The sequence below is a fragment of the Ahaetulla prasina genome, chromosome 17 (genome assembly GCF_028640845.1).
Source record: "Ahaetulla prasina isolate Xishuangbanna chromosome 17, ASM2864084v1, whole genome shotgun sequence".
In the NCBI taxonomy this organism is placed as follows: Eukaryota; Metazoa; Chordata; class Lepidosauria; order Squamata; family Colubridae; genus Ahaetulla; species Ahaetulla prasina.
Window position 1 is genome coordinate 5,727,509 of NC_080555.1, and position 13,299 is coordinate 5,740,807.

General features: G+C 47.2%; 1 protein-coding gene across 1 annotated transcript; it reads right to left on the reverse strand.

Annotated features, from left to right (window-relative positions):
* Window positions 1-1,166: 1,166 nt before the first annotated feature.
* Window positions 1,167-12,876, reverse strand: OTUB1 (OTU deubiquitinase, ubiquitin aldehyde binding 1). Its single transcript, XM_058159924.1, has 7 exons — window positions 12,781-12,876; window positions 6,589-6,650; window positions 5,848-5,946; window positions 4,485-4,603; window positions 4,284-4,368; window positions 3,504-3,698; window positions 1,167-1,483 (listed from the first exon to the last, which is right to left on the reverse strand). Exons 1-7 carry the CDS (start codon window positions 12,833-12,835, stop codon window positions 1,286-1,288), a joined length of 813 nt encoding a protein of 270 aa, XP_058015907.1. The 5' UTR covers window positions 12,836-12,876; the 3' UTR covers window positions 1,167-1,285.
* Between the last annotated feature and the right edge of the window lie 423 nt (window positions 12,877-13,299).

Consider the following 13,299-nt stretch of genomic DNA (forward strand, 5'->3'; position numbering starts at 1 on the left):
TTTAAAACACTTCCTTTTGGCAGATGATTTGCCGCGCCTAGCAATGTTCTGCTAAAGTGGCTAAAAAAAAAAAAGAGGAAAAAATAAGAAAGCCGTTGCTCTGCGTCTCCTCAGGGAATCGGGACAAAAGACCAGAAGGGGGGGACTTTTCTGCTCACTTCGGCACAGCGGCAAAATCGGGGCAGTGGGTTGCTAGATGCCGTCGGCCAGCGGCCAAGGAATGCCTCCCCCCCCCGGGACACGATGCAAAACAAACAAACAAACAACAAAACCCAGCTGCAGGTGTCTCTGCCCAGGAGATGGTTCAACAGCAGAGAAGACGTGATACAGCTAATCTCTGAGCAGGGTGGGTTTGATTGAAATCAAGTTGACTGAAATCACGATTGAAATCACTAGTAAAAAGGCTTGATTTAAAAATCAACTTGATTTAAATCAGGGGGTCTCCAACCTTAGCAACTTTAAGCCTGGCGGACTTCAACTCCCAGAATTCCCCAGCCCAGCAAAGAACTGTGATAAGTTGAGGACTACCTGCAGACAACAGCCTTAATTTAAAAGGAAAAAAAAAAAGACACAGAAGGAATCTGAATTAAATTCAGGAACGCACTGAGGAGGAATTGGGGATCCAATAGACTGACTTCTATGAAAGGGGTAACCGGATGGTCCCCATCTGGAGTCGACCAGAGCTTGCCCCGCACATTTCCCTGCTCAAAGTTATTTCCTCCCAAGCTTGAGGACTAGGATCTTGCCGAGGACGAATTTTTTTCCCCAAAGTGATCGCCGGTGTGTGCCCTAAGGCAGGGATCTCCAACTTTGGTCCCTTTAAGACTTGTGGACTTCAACTCCCAGAGTCCTTCAGCCAGCAAAGGGACCAAGGTTGGAGAGCCCTGCCCTAAGGGCCCTGGGCCCTCCCTCATCGGCTGGGGCAGAGCGGGCTTCCTATCCCAGAAACACTTAAGAGAGAAGCCAAAAAAACAAACCAGGTTGTCTCACCGGCCTCCCCTTTAATAAAACACAGAAGAGTGTAACAACAAAAGCAGGGAAAAATATATAATAATAAACAAACCAAAGTGAGCAAGACAAGTAGCAGGAACGATCACCATTTACAAGCACAGACGAGGCTGCCCGGCGAGTTGGGGGGGGTGTGTTATAGGAAAACAGGCGGGGCAGGGAACGCCGGGATATGGGGGTGTGTGTCAGCAAGGGGGAGGGGGAGAAAGAGAGAGAGGGGGGGGGAAGGGGGGGGCTGGCTGACCAGCCACCTGCCTCGCTCCTACCCCCCACCCTCTTATTTATACAGGATGTCGTAGTGTCCTGGTCTGTAGAGTAGATACACTTTGGGCTCCGAGCCTTCGGGGAAGACGTGGGGGTTGGTGGTGCCGCCCTCGCCCCGATCCATGTACTCCACCTGGATGGAGACGTTGAGGGCCTGAGCCAGGGCGATGATGTGGATGTGGTCGCTCTCCTTGCACATGGGCTCCACTTCCTGGAAAAGGCAGGGAGAGAGAGGCGGGGGAGGGGGGAACAAGAGGCGGTTTGAGGGGGCACCAGGCCTGCAACCAAACAGAAGTATGTCCCCCCCCCAGGCCTGCGACCCAGCTCTTTTGCCTTCAAGAGGACTAGAAATGCAGGCCCGAGTGATCTTGGGTGGCCAATTAAGTTTTATAAATAAAACACAAGCTTTGCTGGATCTGCGGAGGCCTCGGAGACCAGTTTCCCATTTACCCTCCGAGCTGCAAGTCATCCTGCCTGTCTCCGACCAAAGTGGAGGAAGAGTCCTGACTTTAAACCCATCCGTGTTTAAATGGGGTCCCCCATCATTCTGGGGTTCTGGGTCATTTGCACGATGCCTTCCCATGGGCCTTGGAGTTGGGGAGCTGATGGCAGGGGAAGCCCCGAAGTTTTGAGTCTTTGGCTACTGGCTACCAGGCCTTTCCCGGAGCACTGACCATTCTCCCCACAACCTTTCCGTGAGGGTGCAGTCCTTCCTCAAATGGGATGGAGTACCCCATTGTTGAATCCAACATCCCTCCCCCCGTTGTGAATGCTTTTTAAATGGTGTCATTGCAATTGTGATTTAGAAATTCCAGCCAATCTATTGCCAATAAGGTAAAGGTTCCCCTCACACATATGTGCTAGTCGTTCCCGACTCTAGGGTGCGCTGCTCATCTCTGTTTCAAAGCCGAAGAGCCAGCGCTGTCCGAAGACGTCTCCGTGGTCATGTGGCCGGCATGACTCAACGCCAAAGGCGCACGGAACGCTGTTCCTTTCCCACCAAAGGTGGTCCCTATTTTTCTACTTGCGTTTTTTTTTTTTACATGCTTTCGAGCAGCTAGGTTGGCAGAAACTGGGACAAGGAACAGGAGCTCACCCCGTTATACGCGGCAGCACTAGGGATTTGAACCACTGAACTGTCAACCTTCTGATCGACAAGCTCAGCGTCTTACCCACTAAGCCACCACATCCCTTATATTATGATATCCCTTATTGATGCCAGTAATCACAGATTATTATCATCACAGCCATATCCTTACCCCTAAGGCCAGTGTTTCTCAACTTTGGCAGCTTTAAGATGGGTGGATGTCAACTCTGGGAGTTGAGCTCCACCCACCTTAAAGCCGCCAAGGTTGAGCAAAACTGTTGTTCTAGGCCAACCAATAGCCAGTGTTTCCGTTTGACCTTGGTTTGAAATAATTACCCCTTCCAAGGCTGCTCAAAGTCCACGAGCACACACAGCTCTTCCTTCCTCTCTTATCATGAGGACTAGAAATTCCAGTCACAATGAAGACTAAATCGGAAGAGCATAAGGGCTCTCAAAAGCGGAGAAGGGCTGGCCTCAGCTCTGTCTTCCCGCTCTTCCCCTCCAGCCCCAAATTAAGTCATTTTGTTGTGACCCAGGTTCCTGGACCCGGACTCCTGGACTCGGATGATTCAGAAAGTGAGGGAGAAGACCTGGCCAGCCCTGCTTCTCTTGAGCCCTTTCCCTCCCTGGCACCCACTCAAAGGGATGGGGAGGGGCCGGCACAGCCTGATTCCATGGAGCCTCCTTCTGATTTGGCAACGCCCCAAGAACAGTTTTGGAGCGATGCAAGGTCACGTAGACGTAATCGCCGTGCGCAGCAGCGGAAGAGTTGGGACAAAGCCAAGTCATAATTGTCATGCAGTGACATCTGCAGAGACTATAAATAGGAGGCGGGACTTCCTGGTTTTTTGTCTTGGACAAAGTAATGAGTTGGCGCGAGCTAATGAATTGGCGCGAGCTAACTATTTCAATGGAGGGAAGAATATATTCGTGAGTAATTCTGGCCTTATCTATAATTTCCTCGTTATCTCCAGAAACTTGGCAGGCCCGTGGGTAGACGTGGCCAGGACATGTATCTATGTAAATAAAAGGAAAAAAAAGGAAGGCCTCTGACGGACTCTTTGCTGGGAGTATTGGGGGAAGGGAAACAGAACACATTTCCTTTTCGATCCCCCCCTCCCCCCTCGCCATCCCCTCCCCTGACCTGCTGGCAAAACTCCTTTATGTTCCGTCCTCCCTCGATGAAGTGCTCGAAAAACTTGTTCTCTCGTTGCAAGTAGCCGGACGTCAGCAGCCGTAAGTAGACGACAAGGTAATCGGAGGTGCTCTGGTCATTGAAGGAGCCCAACAGCTCCCCGACGGTGATCTGTTTCTCCACTTGCTCTATCAGGTCCATGAACTGCAGGGATTCAAAGGAGAAATTTTGAAAGGGGGGGGGAGGGGTTTCCAACGAAGGAACAACCCCCCCCACGACTCACAGATTTTCTCCTTCCTGCCTCTCATCTGTCCATTCCCAAATCCTGCCCACCCCCAAAAAACCTCCTTTTTAAATTCCCTCCGTACATCCTATACAGGTAGTCCTCGACTTACGTCCTATAACGGAGCCTCGCGTTTCTGTGGCAAAGGCGGGGCTGTTGTTCAGTGAGCTCTGCCCCATTTAATGACCTTTCTTGCCACAGTTGTTAAGTGAAACTCGTTACGTTAGTGACCCAGTTGTTTTAAGTGAATCTTCCTTTTGCACACTGAGACTTTGCGTGTCGAAAGGTGTGCCCCGGGACGCTGCAGCCGTCGTAAATGCGAACCGGTTGCCGAGCGCCTGAATTTCAATCACGACGGAGGTGAGGTTCACAAAGTCCTAAAAGCTGCCAAGTTTGGAGACACCCCCTCCCCCTCCCGGGTTTTAGACCACAACTCCCATCACCCCCAGCCAGACTGGATAGTGGTGGCCCTCGAAGGCCAGGGATGTGGGACCACCGGGCCTTACCGTATTATGGAAATCCTCAATGGTGAATTCCGTGAAGCCCTGGGAAACCAGGACGCTTTTGCTTTTCGCCGCCACTTCTTTGAAGCTGAAACGAGACCCCCGAAAGCGTGAATCTCTGGACTGGGCTGGCGCCTTAAAAACCCGCTGGTGCTCCGGGATTCCCCTTCCCGTCTTTCCCATCCCGGGGATTCCCAAGCCTACCGCTGCAGCTCCTTGCCGTCCTCCAGTAGAGCCTCCAGATGGGAAAAGCCAAACGCTCGGTAGAAGCAGTTCCCGTCCGGCCTCGTTTTCCGAATGAATGAATACTTCTTCAGCAGATCCTGGGCCGGAAGATAAGCGGAGAGGGGCCTCAGCATCTCTAGGGTTTCCTGCCTAAGCAGGGGGTTGGACTAGAAGACCTCCAAGGCCCCTTCCAACATTCCATTCCATTCCAATTCTAATAATTCTAATTCCGTTTTATATTATATTCTCTATTCATTCTCTATTCTATTCTATTCTACTTACTCTGTTCTAAATCCTATTCATTATTCTAATCTATTCTAATTCTATTCTAATTCTATTCTAATTCTAATTCTATTCTATTCTATTCTATTCCTTATTCTATTCTACTCTTCTATTCTATTATTTTATTCTATTCTATTCATTATTCTATTATAATTCTATTCTATTCTATTTTCTATTTCCTATTCTATTCTATTCTAATTCTATTCTATTCTACTCTACTCTATTTACTGTTCTATTATAATTCTGTTATAATTCTATTCTATTATAATTCTATTCTATTCTATTCTTCTATTCCTTATTCTATTCTATTCCTTATTCTATTCTATTCATTATTCTATTCTAATTCTATTCTATTCTACTCTACTCTATTTACTCTGTTCTATTATAATTCTGTTATAATTCTATTCTATTATAATTCTATTCTATTCCTTATTCTATTCTATTCCTTATTCTATTCTATTCTATTCTATTCTATTCTATTCTATTCTATTCTATTCTATTCTATTCTATTCTATTCATTATTCTAATTCTATTCTATTCTATTTTCTATTCTTTTCTTATTCTTATTCTTATTCTATTCTTCTTTGAGCTCAGGTCTATCTCAGGGATCTCGCCGAACTTAGTTACTTTAAGACTTGTGGATCTCAACTCCCAGCCAGCCACACGAGAGATGGTTGCCACGTTTGGAGACATGCTGGCTGCAGGATTCTGGGAGTTGAAGTCCTCGAGTCTTAAAAGTTGCCACGTTTGGAGAGACCCCCCTGACCTACCTGACAGCAATTCCTGTTTCTCAGAAACAAAGAAAAGCTTTGACCCCACCCCCACCCATTAATTCAACTGAGTTTTAAATTGCCAAGAACACAGTAAGGGATGCAAAGCGATTCCCCCCACCCTTTTCTTGTACTGAGTAGCATAGCAGGGGAAGGATATTGCAAAATCCCCATTCCCGCCCCACTCTGGGGCCAGCCAGAGGTGGTATTTGCCGGTTTTCCGAACTGCTCAAAATTTCCGCTACCGGTTCTCACGAACCTGCTGGATTTCACCCCTGGCTGACCCTCACCTTGATCTTCTGCTGGTATATATGGTCATCGTCCGCATACTCCTTATACAGGACAGTCAGGTCCATCCTCTCTGAGACTAAAGGGTTCTGGACAGCAATCTTGGAAGAAACAGATTGAATCAACCCCCAGCCACCCAGTGCGGCAACTGAAATAGAACCAGCCTCTGTCCATCTCCCACGAGCTATTCCACCCCCATATGCCACAGACGGACGTTAACATGCTCACTGCAAACAGAGATCATCCAAACACATCGCCGGTCGTCATCTACATTGAGAAACGCACCATAAAGGCAGTTCTCAATTTTAACACTGGTTGGTTTGTTTTGCAGCGGTCGTTAAGTGGATCGCCGTGGTTAAGTGACGACCGCGCTTGTTAAATGAACCCATCGTTCAGCATTGTTGCCAAGAAACAGATGTAAACACAGCAAATGGCTGTAAATTTGGGAGGGAGGAATTGTAACTTCGGAACCGGGCGGTGAGTATCTTCGGGGGAGGGTGTCTGTTGCAACTTTGAACCGTTGCTAAGTGATTGGTCATAAGGACAAGGACTATCTATACCCCTTGAGTGGTTCAGGGTGGCAGTGGGATAATCTTAGGCAATTATGCAGGACCTCAGAGAGGTTCAAGGAAGTGGCAGTGGGCAGAACACACTTGAAGCATGTCTACAAATAATGTATAATTTTTTTTGGAGGGTGTGTGTGTCCCTGCCGGGGCCCTGAAGCAGAAGACACAGTAGCTCACCTCCTGCTGAATGCGATCCTGTTGGGCCATTATGGCTTCATCGTAGGCCAAGCAATTCACTCCTGAAATTGAAGAGAACAAAATGACTTGAGAAACAAAATCCAGATGATTTTGATGATTTACCATCATCCCCCACCCCATGCTGAGGTTAAGGGGGAGAGAAAAAAAATAAACAGATGTCGTTCCAGAAGCTCTCTCTAAATCTTGGCCCTTCCAGATGTGCCACGCCAATCAATATCCACGAGGCAAGCGAGGCCAGGGGGCTTAACAGGTCTGCCTGAGCTAAAATTCAGTTGTCAAAAAAATAATAATAATAATAATAATTATTAAGAAACTCGCGGCAAAAATGTCAAAAGGCAATAAAGACAATATTTTTAATTAATTAATTTATTTATTTTGCAAAAGAAGAAATCGACACATTCCCTTAATGGACGTTTTGCAAAACGGCACACTGGATTTTATTTTCGTCTCGGGCTTTACATCCAAGGCACTATTTACATCTTCCAAAAATTAAAAAGTTTTCACAGGCCGTTATTTCAAAGAACGCCGATCACCTTCCCGGGGGGCCCAGTCTGTCTTCCCCCAAATTTGAGAGATTTAAAAAAAAAAAAAAAAAAGCAATTCTACGCAAAATATCCACCCCCACCTTTTCTACAGCTGCAGCCCCCTCTGCGACACTGGGCTCCTAGCGACGCGCACGTGGCCCATCCCGTGGCAAAGAGGAGGCATTGCCTCGGGTACGAAGCCCTCCTCGCAGCCCCCCTTTCGGGGCCCGGCACCAGGGTGGGCTCCATCGGGAACCCCCTCCCCCGGACTCCGCTGCCCTCAAAAGCCACTCCCAACCTGCTTGCTGGATGTTCTGCTTTGCAAACCAGCCAGGCAACTGTTCTTGCTTTCCCCCCTGGCACCGTTTACAGGCAGCAGCTGCCAAGGCTGCAGAGAGCCATGAAACCTGATCTGGGGCCATTCCGTGTTGCTGGGATGCTACTGCAGTGAAGCACCCGACAGATCACAGCCGGCATCTCTTTTTCCCTCCTGCAAAGCGGGGCTGAAACTGCGGGGCCTTCCCGGATTACAGCCGGCTGGCCTTGCCACCAAAACCTTGGGACCGAGGACGCTGGATCCAGATTCATCAGTTAAAGAGTCATCTTTTTTAAAAAAATAATAATAATAATTCTTTCAAGGATAGAAGGAACGTGCAAGGCTCAGTTAAGAAGGGGGATGCGTTAGCTATTCCTGAGCGAAGTAGGACAGAGAAAACGGAGGGAAGGGGGGAAAAAATAAGTGAATGAAAATGGTGCTTTTTCAAAAGGCAAAAGGTTTTTTTTCCTTGAAGACGTTTCGCTTCTCGTCTGTCCGGTTCCGCTGCTAATCGACAGAACTGATTCAGGGGGGGAGGCTTTAGGAAGCAAAAATACAGGCAGTCCTTGACTTGCAACAGTTCATTTAGTGACCGTTCAAACGGCACTGAAAAAAAAAGAGGCTTGTTGTTGTTTTTCACAGTTTCCATCTTTGCAGAGTCAGGTGATCAAAATTCCTCCGCTTAACAACTGACTCCTATTTATGTCGGTCGCAGTGTCGGGCGGGAAAATGTGTTCTCCTTTTTGCAACCTTCTGACAAGCAAATTCAATGGGGAAGCCAGATTCACTTAACAGCCGGGTTACTCACTTAACAACGGAGGCAAGAAAGGGCTGTAAAATGGAGCAAAACTCACTTCCCAAATGTCTCACTCAACAGCAGAAATGTTGGGCTCCATTGTGGTCACAAGTGGAGGACTGCCTGTAATTTTTATTTATCAGCAGAGCCTTCTCTGTTAGCTCCACCTTTCTAATAATTCATTCTGAAGGAAATCAGATTCGTTCCAGACCAACTGGAACAAAAACAGCCAGCCGGCCGCAAAACACGGAGTCCGGTGCTCCTTTCTATTATAGCCAGTTCAAGAGCAGGCAGAGAGGTTCCCCTAACATGGACATTTGCAGAAAATTACTTAATTTCTATTGATTAGATCACTTAAAAACACAATGGAGATGACCTTGTCTGGGCTCAGATTAGTCCTTAAATGAGAGAGAGAAAGAGAGAGAGAGAGGGAGAGGGAGAGGGAGAGAGAGAGGGACAAAAAAAAACCCATAGTGGCAGACCACTTCTATCCTATTGCCAAGAAAACAACATGAGGTCATCCAGATTTGAGCCCAACTCACGACAGACTTTACTTTTTAACAACTAAATTGGCAAATTATCAGGCAGCAGCTGCCAGCCCAGGCAGCTGATACATAAAACTTTAATCGAATACATACTCATCGCACTCTGGGGCTAAGTAACTTTATGCGAAGCACAGAAAAACCTGTACATGGTAGCAAAGAAGAGGAGCTGAAAGTCTGAGATAAAGGAAAGAGAGGATCGAGTTTAAATTAGCAGCAATCCCCTGTACTCCTCAATACGCTTCTGCCCTTACCAAATATTGCAGTCTCCCCCCTTCTGCATATATGGCTTTTATCGCCTCTCTCCTTCTGGGCATCTCATGTTCTCCAACTGAACATCCCTCCCTGCAGTACATTCACACACGACCACTCACATATTTGTTTCGCAATTCAACCCATATTCTCTCTAAATGGTCAAACCACTAGCCCCTTGCTTTTATTCCATCCACAAATATTTGATATCTGTCAATTCCTGACCCACCCACCCTTTTTTATTTTAATGCAAGTTTTTCCAAGTGCCTTCCTTGTATTCAACTGCTCTGGATGTTTCTCTTGACATATATCAACTCTTGATTTCTGGAAAGAAAAGTCAGCAAAAACACACAATACCGTTGCAACCTTCAACAAACACTAAAAACCTGGTGACTTTAAGATGTACGGACTTCAACTCCCAGAATTCCCCAGCCAGCAGGTCTTTAAGTCCACGCATCTTAAAGTTGCTATGGTTGGGAAACCCTGCATTAATCCTCTTAATAAACGGTAATAACCATTAACTTTCTCTCTCAGCTTTTGCATCCTTCATTCGTTCATTCAATTGATATAGCCAGCACTAACTCTAGACAGCAAACTATCATAAACAATCTTTGAAAATTTCTCTTTCATAAAATGCCCAAGGCACCCAAATTCATTTATTTCTTCTAGCTTTTCACCACTTATGTAGAACGTGCAATTGTTTGCTCCGTTTTTCCCTTTAGACATTAACTACCTTGGCTCTTGATTTTCAGTTCCACATTTCTTTTTCTGTTTCACAAACTTACGTTTCCTGCAAATCAGCCAATAAGGTAACACTATTCTGCACACCAAAGGACACATGTTCACATCCCCATCAGCGCTTTTCTCAGACCACAATTTCTTAAACATTTATTTATCCACAGATGTATTAAAGAAGCCAGTCTACCCACCTATTCATTTCTTCCCACCAATTTTACTTAATAATTTTCCCTAGATCACAATCATTCAGAATATTGTACAATTTTTCCCAGCGTCCCTAATCAGTGACATCATCTGTTTATATGCCAACACTTTCACTTGTAATTACATCAACACCTGCTTTGCTAACATGTATTCATCAACTCCACACAAGACTTAAATCAACGTCATTCTGATCTATTATATTGTTGCCTATTTTTATTTCATCCATTTCGCTATACATTATAGTATAGGGTCTCCTGCTTGAGCAGGGGGCTGCCTTAGAAGACCTCCTAGGTCCCTAGCTTCCAACTCATATTATTTTGTATTATTTCATGCTTTTTACCATTTGTTCCTCTTATATTTCAAGTCACAATTTTCTACCTAGCACAGTTAAGAGTCATATTCATGTCCACACTGATCTTTGACTCAAGGTTTCCACAGAATGCTTTTTATAAATATTGAAAACAAAAGGAGTTTACGCGTGCATTAATAGTAAAGATAGAAATGGACTAGCCTGCTAGATTTTGGCCAGGATGTTACAAACACATTCAGTTCCCCCCTCCCAACTTACTCCTATTATTCTATACAAACTGCAATATATGATATACAGATTGTCTGATAAGGCAACCTTATGTTGCTTGCAGCCCAACAACTCAGAGACAAAATACACACTTTGAATGAAAAATATTACATTTTTGAAAAATACTTTAACGTAACCAGAGTCTGGGAGGAAAAAGCATAATTTGAAGCGTGAAGAATATGAAGAGAAAACAGATAAGGAAGATAAAAAGGAAAGGGTACTCCTGGCTGTTTTCACACAACTTGCTATCTCTGACTCTGTTCAGGTAACATGCTAAACCTGAGCAAATGAAACAAATCCTGATTTAATCAAGAGTGCCTAGAACCTGAAATAAACCTGACCGTATTAATCCACAGCTGTGTTTTTCAACCCTGAAACTTAAGCTCAAAACACCCGGTCCACGAAACACACTTCTTTCATTTATTTAACACATTCAAAATTTAAAAAGCAGATCACAGCATCAAGCCCCAAACACAGAACCTGCTAAGACAAGTGCAGTTTCCACGTAAGACTGATTCATGCAATATATTGGGCAGCAAATGAGCGCCACAGTTTTAGGGCAGGTTTCAGAAGAAGAAAAGGACATTTAGTTTGCAAGTTATTTCAAGGGAGCAAAATCGAACAATGGGGCTAAGTTTTATCTCCTAATTATCTGGAGATAAAATAGCAAGGGAGAATAATGCCGAGCCTCAAAAGGAACAAACCAAGGTTAGAGGGAGCCAACTTGAGCAAATAGCATAAATGCTGATAAAGGGATTTTTCAAGCAAGTTGCACACGTCCCCAGATTCCTGGAGTCGTGGATGCACTGGAGGTTTTCAAGAAGAGATTGGACAAGCTATTCGTCCAAAATGGTATATAAGGTTTCCTGCTCGAGCAGGGGGTTGGACTAGAAGACCTCCAAGGTCCCTTCCACAACTCTGTTATTCTGTAGACTCATTCCATAAGGAAAGGGGGAACCCACTTAAGCCATATGCAGCATCCCTGAGCCAAAGCTTAGGCCAATAAAGGAGAATATTTGCAGTTCAGGGCTGAAATGAGGACTCCTTCTGAACTGGCTCGTTTACCTATGAATATCTATGATTACATCACCCATTAGCCTGTCTAAAATGTAATAAATATGAGTACTGATAAAAGAGAATATTTGTAGCTCAGGGTTGGATTGAGGGATCCTTGGGGCTCCCTTGAGCTTGCTTGTTTTCATGCAGACGTTTCATTACCAGACTAGGTAATAGCAGGAGGAGGAGGAAGACTGATGGCGTTGGGGCTCTCTGAATTTGCTTTCATGCAGACGTTTCATAACCAGACTAGGTAACACCAGCAGGGAATGAAGGAGGAAGGAGACTACAGTGGCCTTGGTGCTCTCTGAGCTTGGTGGTTTCCTTGCAGACGTCTCATGACCCAGCTAGGGAACATCATCAGTGCTAGAAAGGAGCAGGGCTTTGCTCTCTATATTTATCCACTTGTATATAAAGTGGACGGAAGAGAATATTTGTACCTCAGGGTTTCACGGGGGTGGGGGGGTGTCTTTGGGGCTCTGTGAGCTTTCTTTCTTTCATGCAGACGTTTCATTACCAAACTAGGTAACATCACCAGGGAATGGAGGAGGAAAGAGACTACGGGGCCCTTGGGGACTTTCCGAGCTTGGGGAGGGGGGGGGAGGTTCCTTGCAGACGTTTCCTGACCCAACTAGGTAACATCATCAGTACCACCACCGGGCTGCAACCGGGAAGGCGACGCCTCCATCACCCCCGCGGGGCTTCGGGCCTCCTTCACCACCACGGCCTTCCTCAGCGCCCATCATCCCCAGCGGGGCGGATGGGAACCGCAGTCATCCCGGCCGGCGCGAGCCCCTTCCTCGCCAGGTGGGCCCCAGGCGGGGCGTTTCCATGGCGACGGACTGAGGCGCGCGGGGACCGGGTGGGGTTGAGGTGAAGCGGCGGGAGGGGAAAAGGTGGGCCGTTTCCAAGGAGACCGAGGGCGGCCGGAGCCCCTCCCGGGCCGTTGCCAAGGAGATCGAGCTGAACGGGCGGGGGGGGGGAAAGAGGAGAGGGAAGCCCTCCTGCTGAGAGTGGGGTGGGGGCCTCCGGAAGAAGAACCCTCCTTCTTCTCCCCTCCAAGACTAATGAGGCCTCCCAGCCGGGAGGGGCCTTCGCCCCAGTTTCCAACCCCCGACGCGCGCCCCGCCACCCGAAAGCCAGCGGACTCCCCCACTTTCCCTCACCGTCCGTGTCCCCTCCGACGGGCTCCGGCTGTTGTTGAGGCTCCTCCGCCGCCATCTTCGCGCTGGCAACCCTGCAGGGAGGAGGCGCTTCCGGGTCGGAGGCGGCCGGCGCCCCGGAAGCGCTTAGGCCGCCTCTTCTTTCCATGGCAACCGCCGCCCCCTCGGCAACATCCCGGAGCGTTATGCAATGAAGCGCCGAGGGAAAGGAAAGGGGGCTCTCCCGCCCCACCCGCCGGCTGATTGCCCCCCCTCCTCCTCCCGACAATGGGAAGGGTCGTCATGCCGGCGCTTGTGAGGTAACATCACAACACGGGCTGCACGTGCGCTCCGGCGCTGACGTCACTTCCCGGCCACGCCCCCCCACGTGCTCCCTTTCCCCAGCCAAAGAACTCCAAGGCTGATTTTGCCAAGAGGGAAAAAACGCTGCAGATGATGGGTTGGGTTTTTTGGGAGGAGGGGATATATATATATATATATTATATTATATATTATATAAAAATAAATATATTTAAAGCGGCC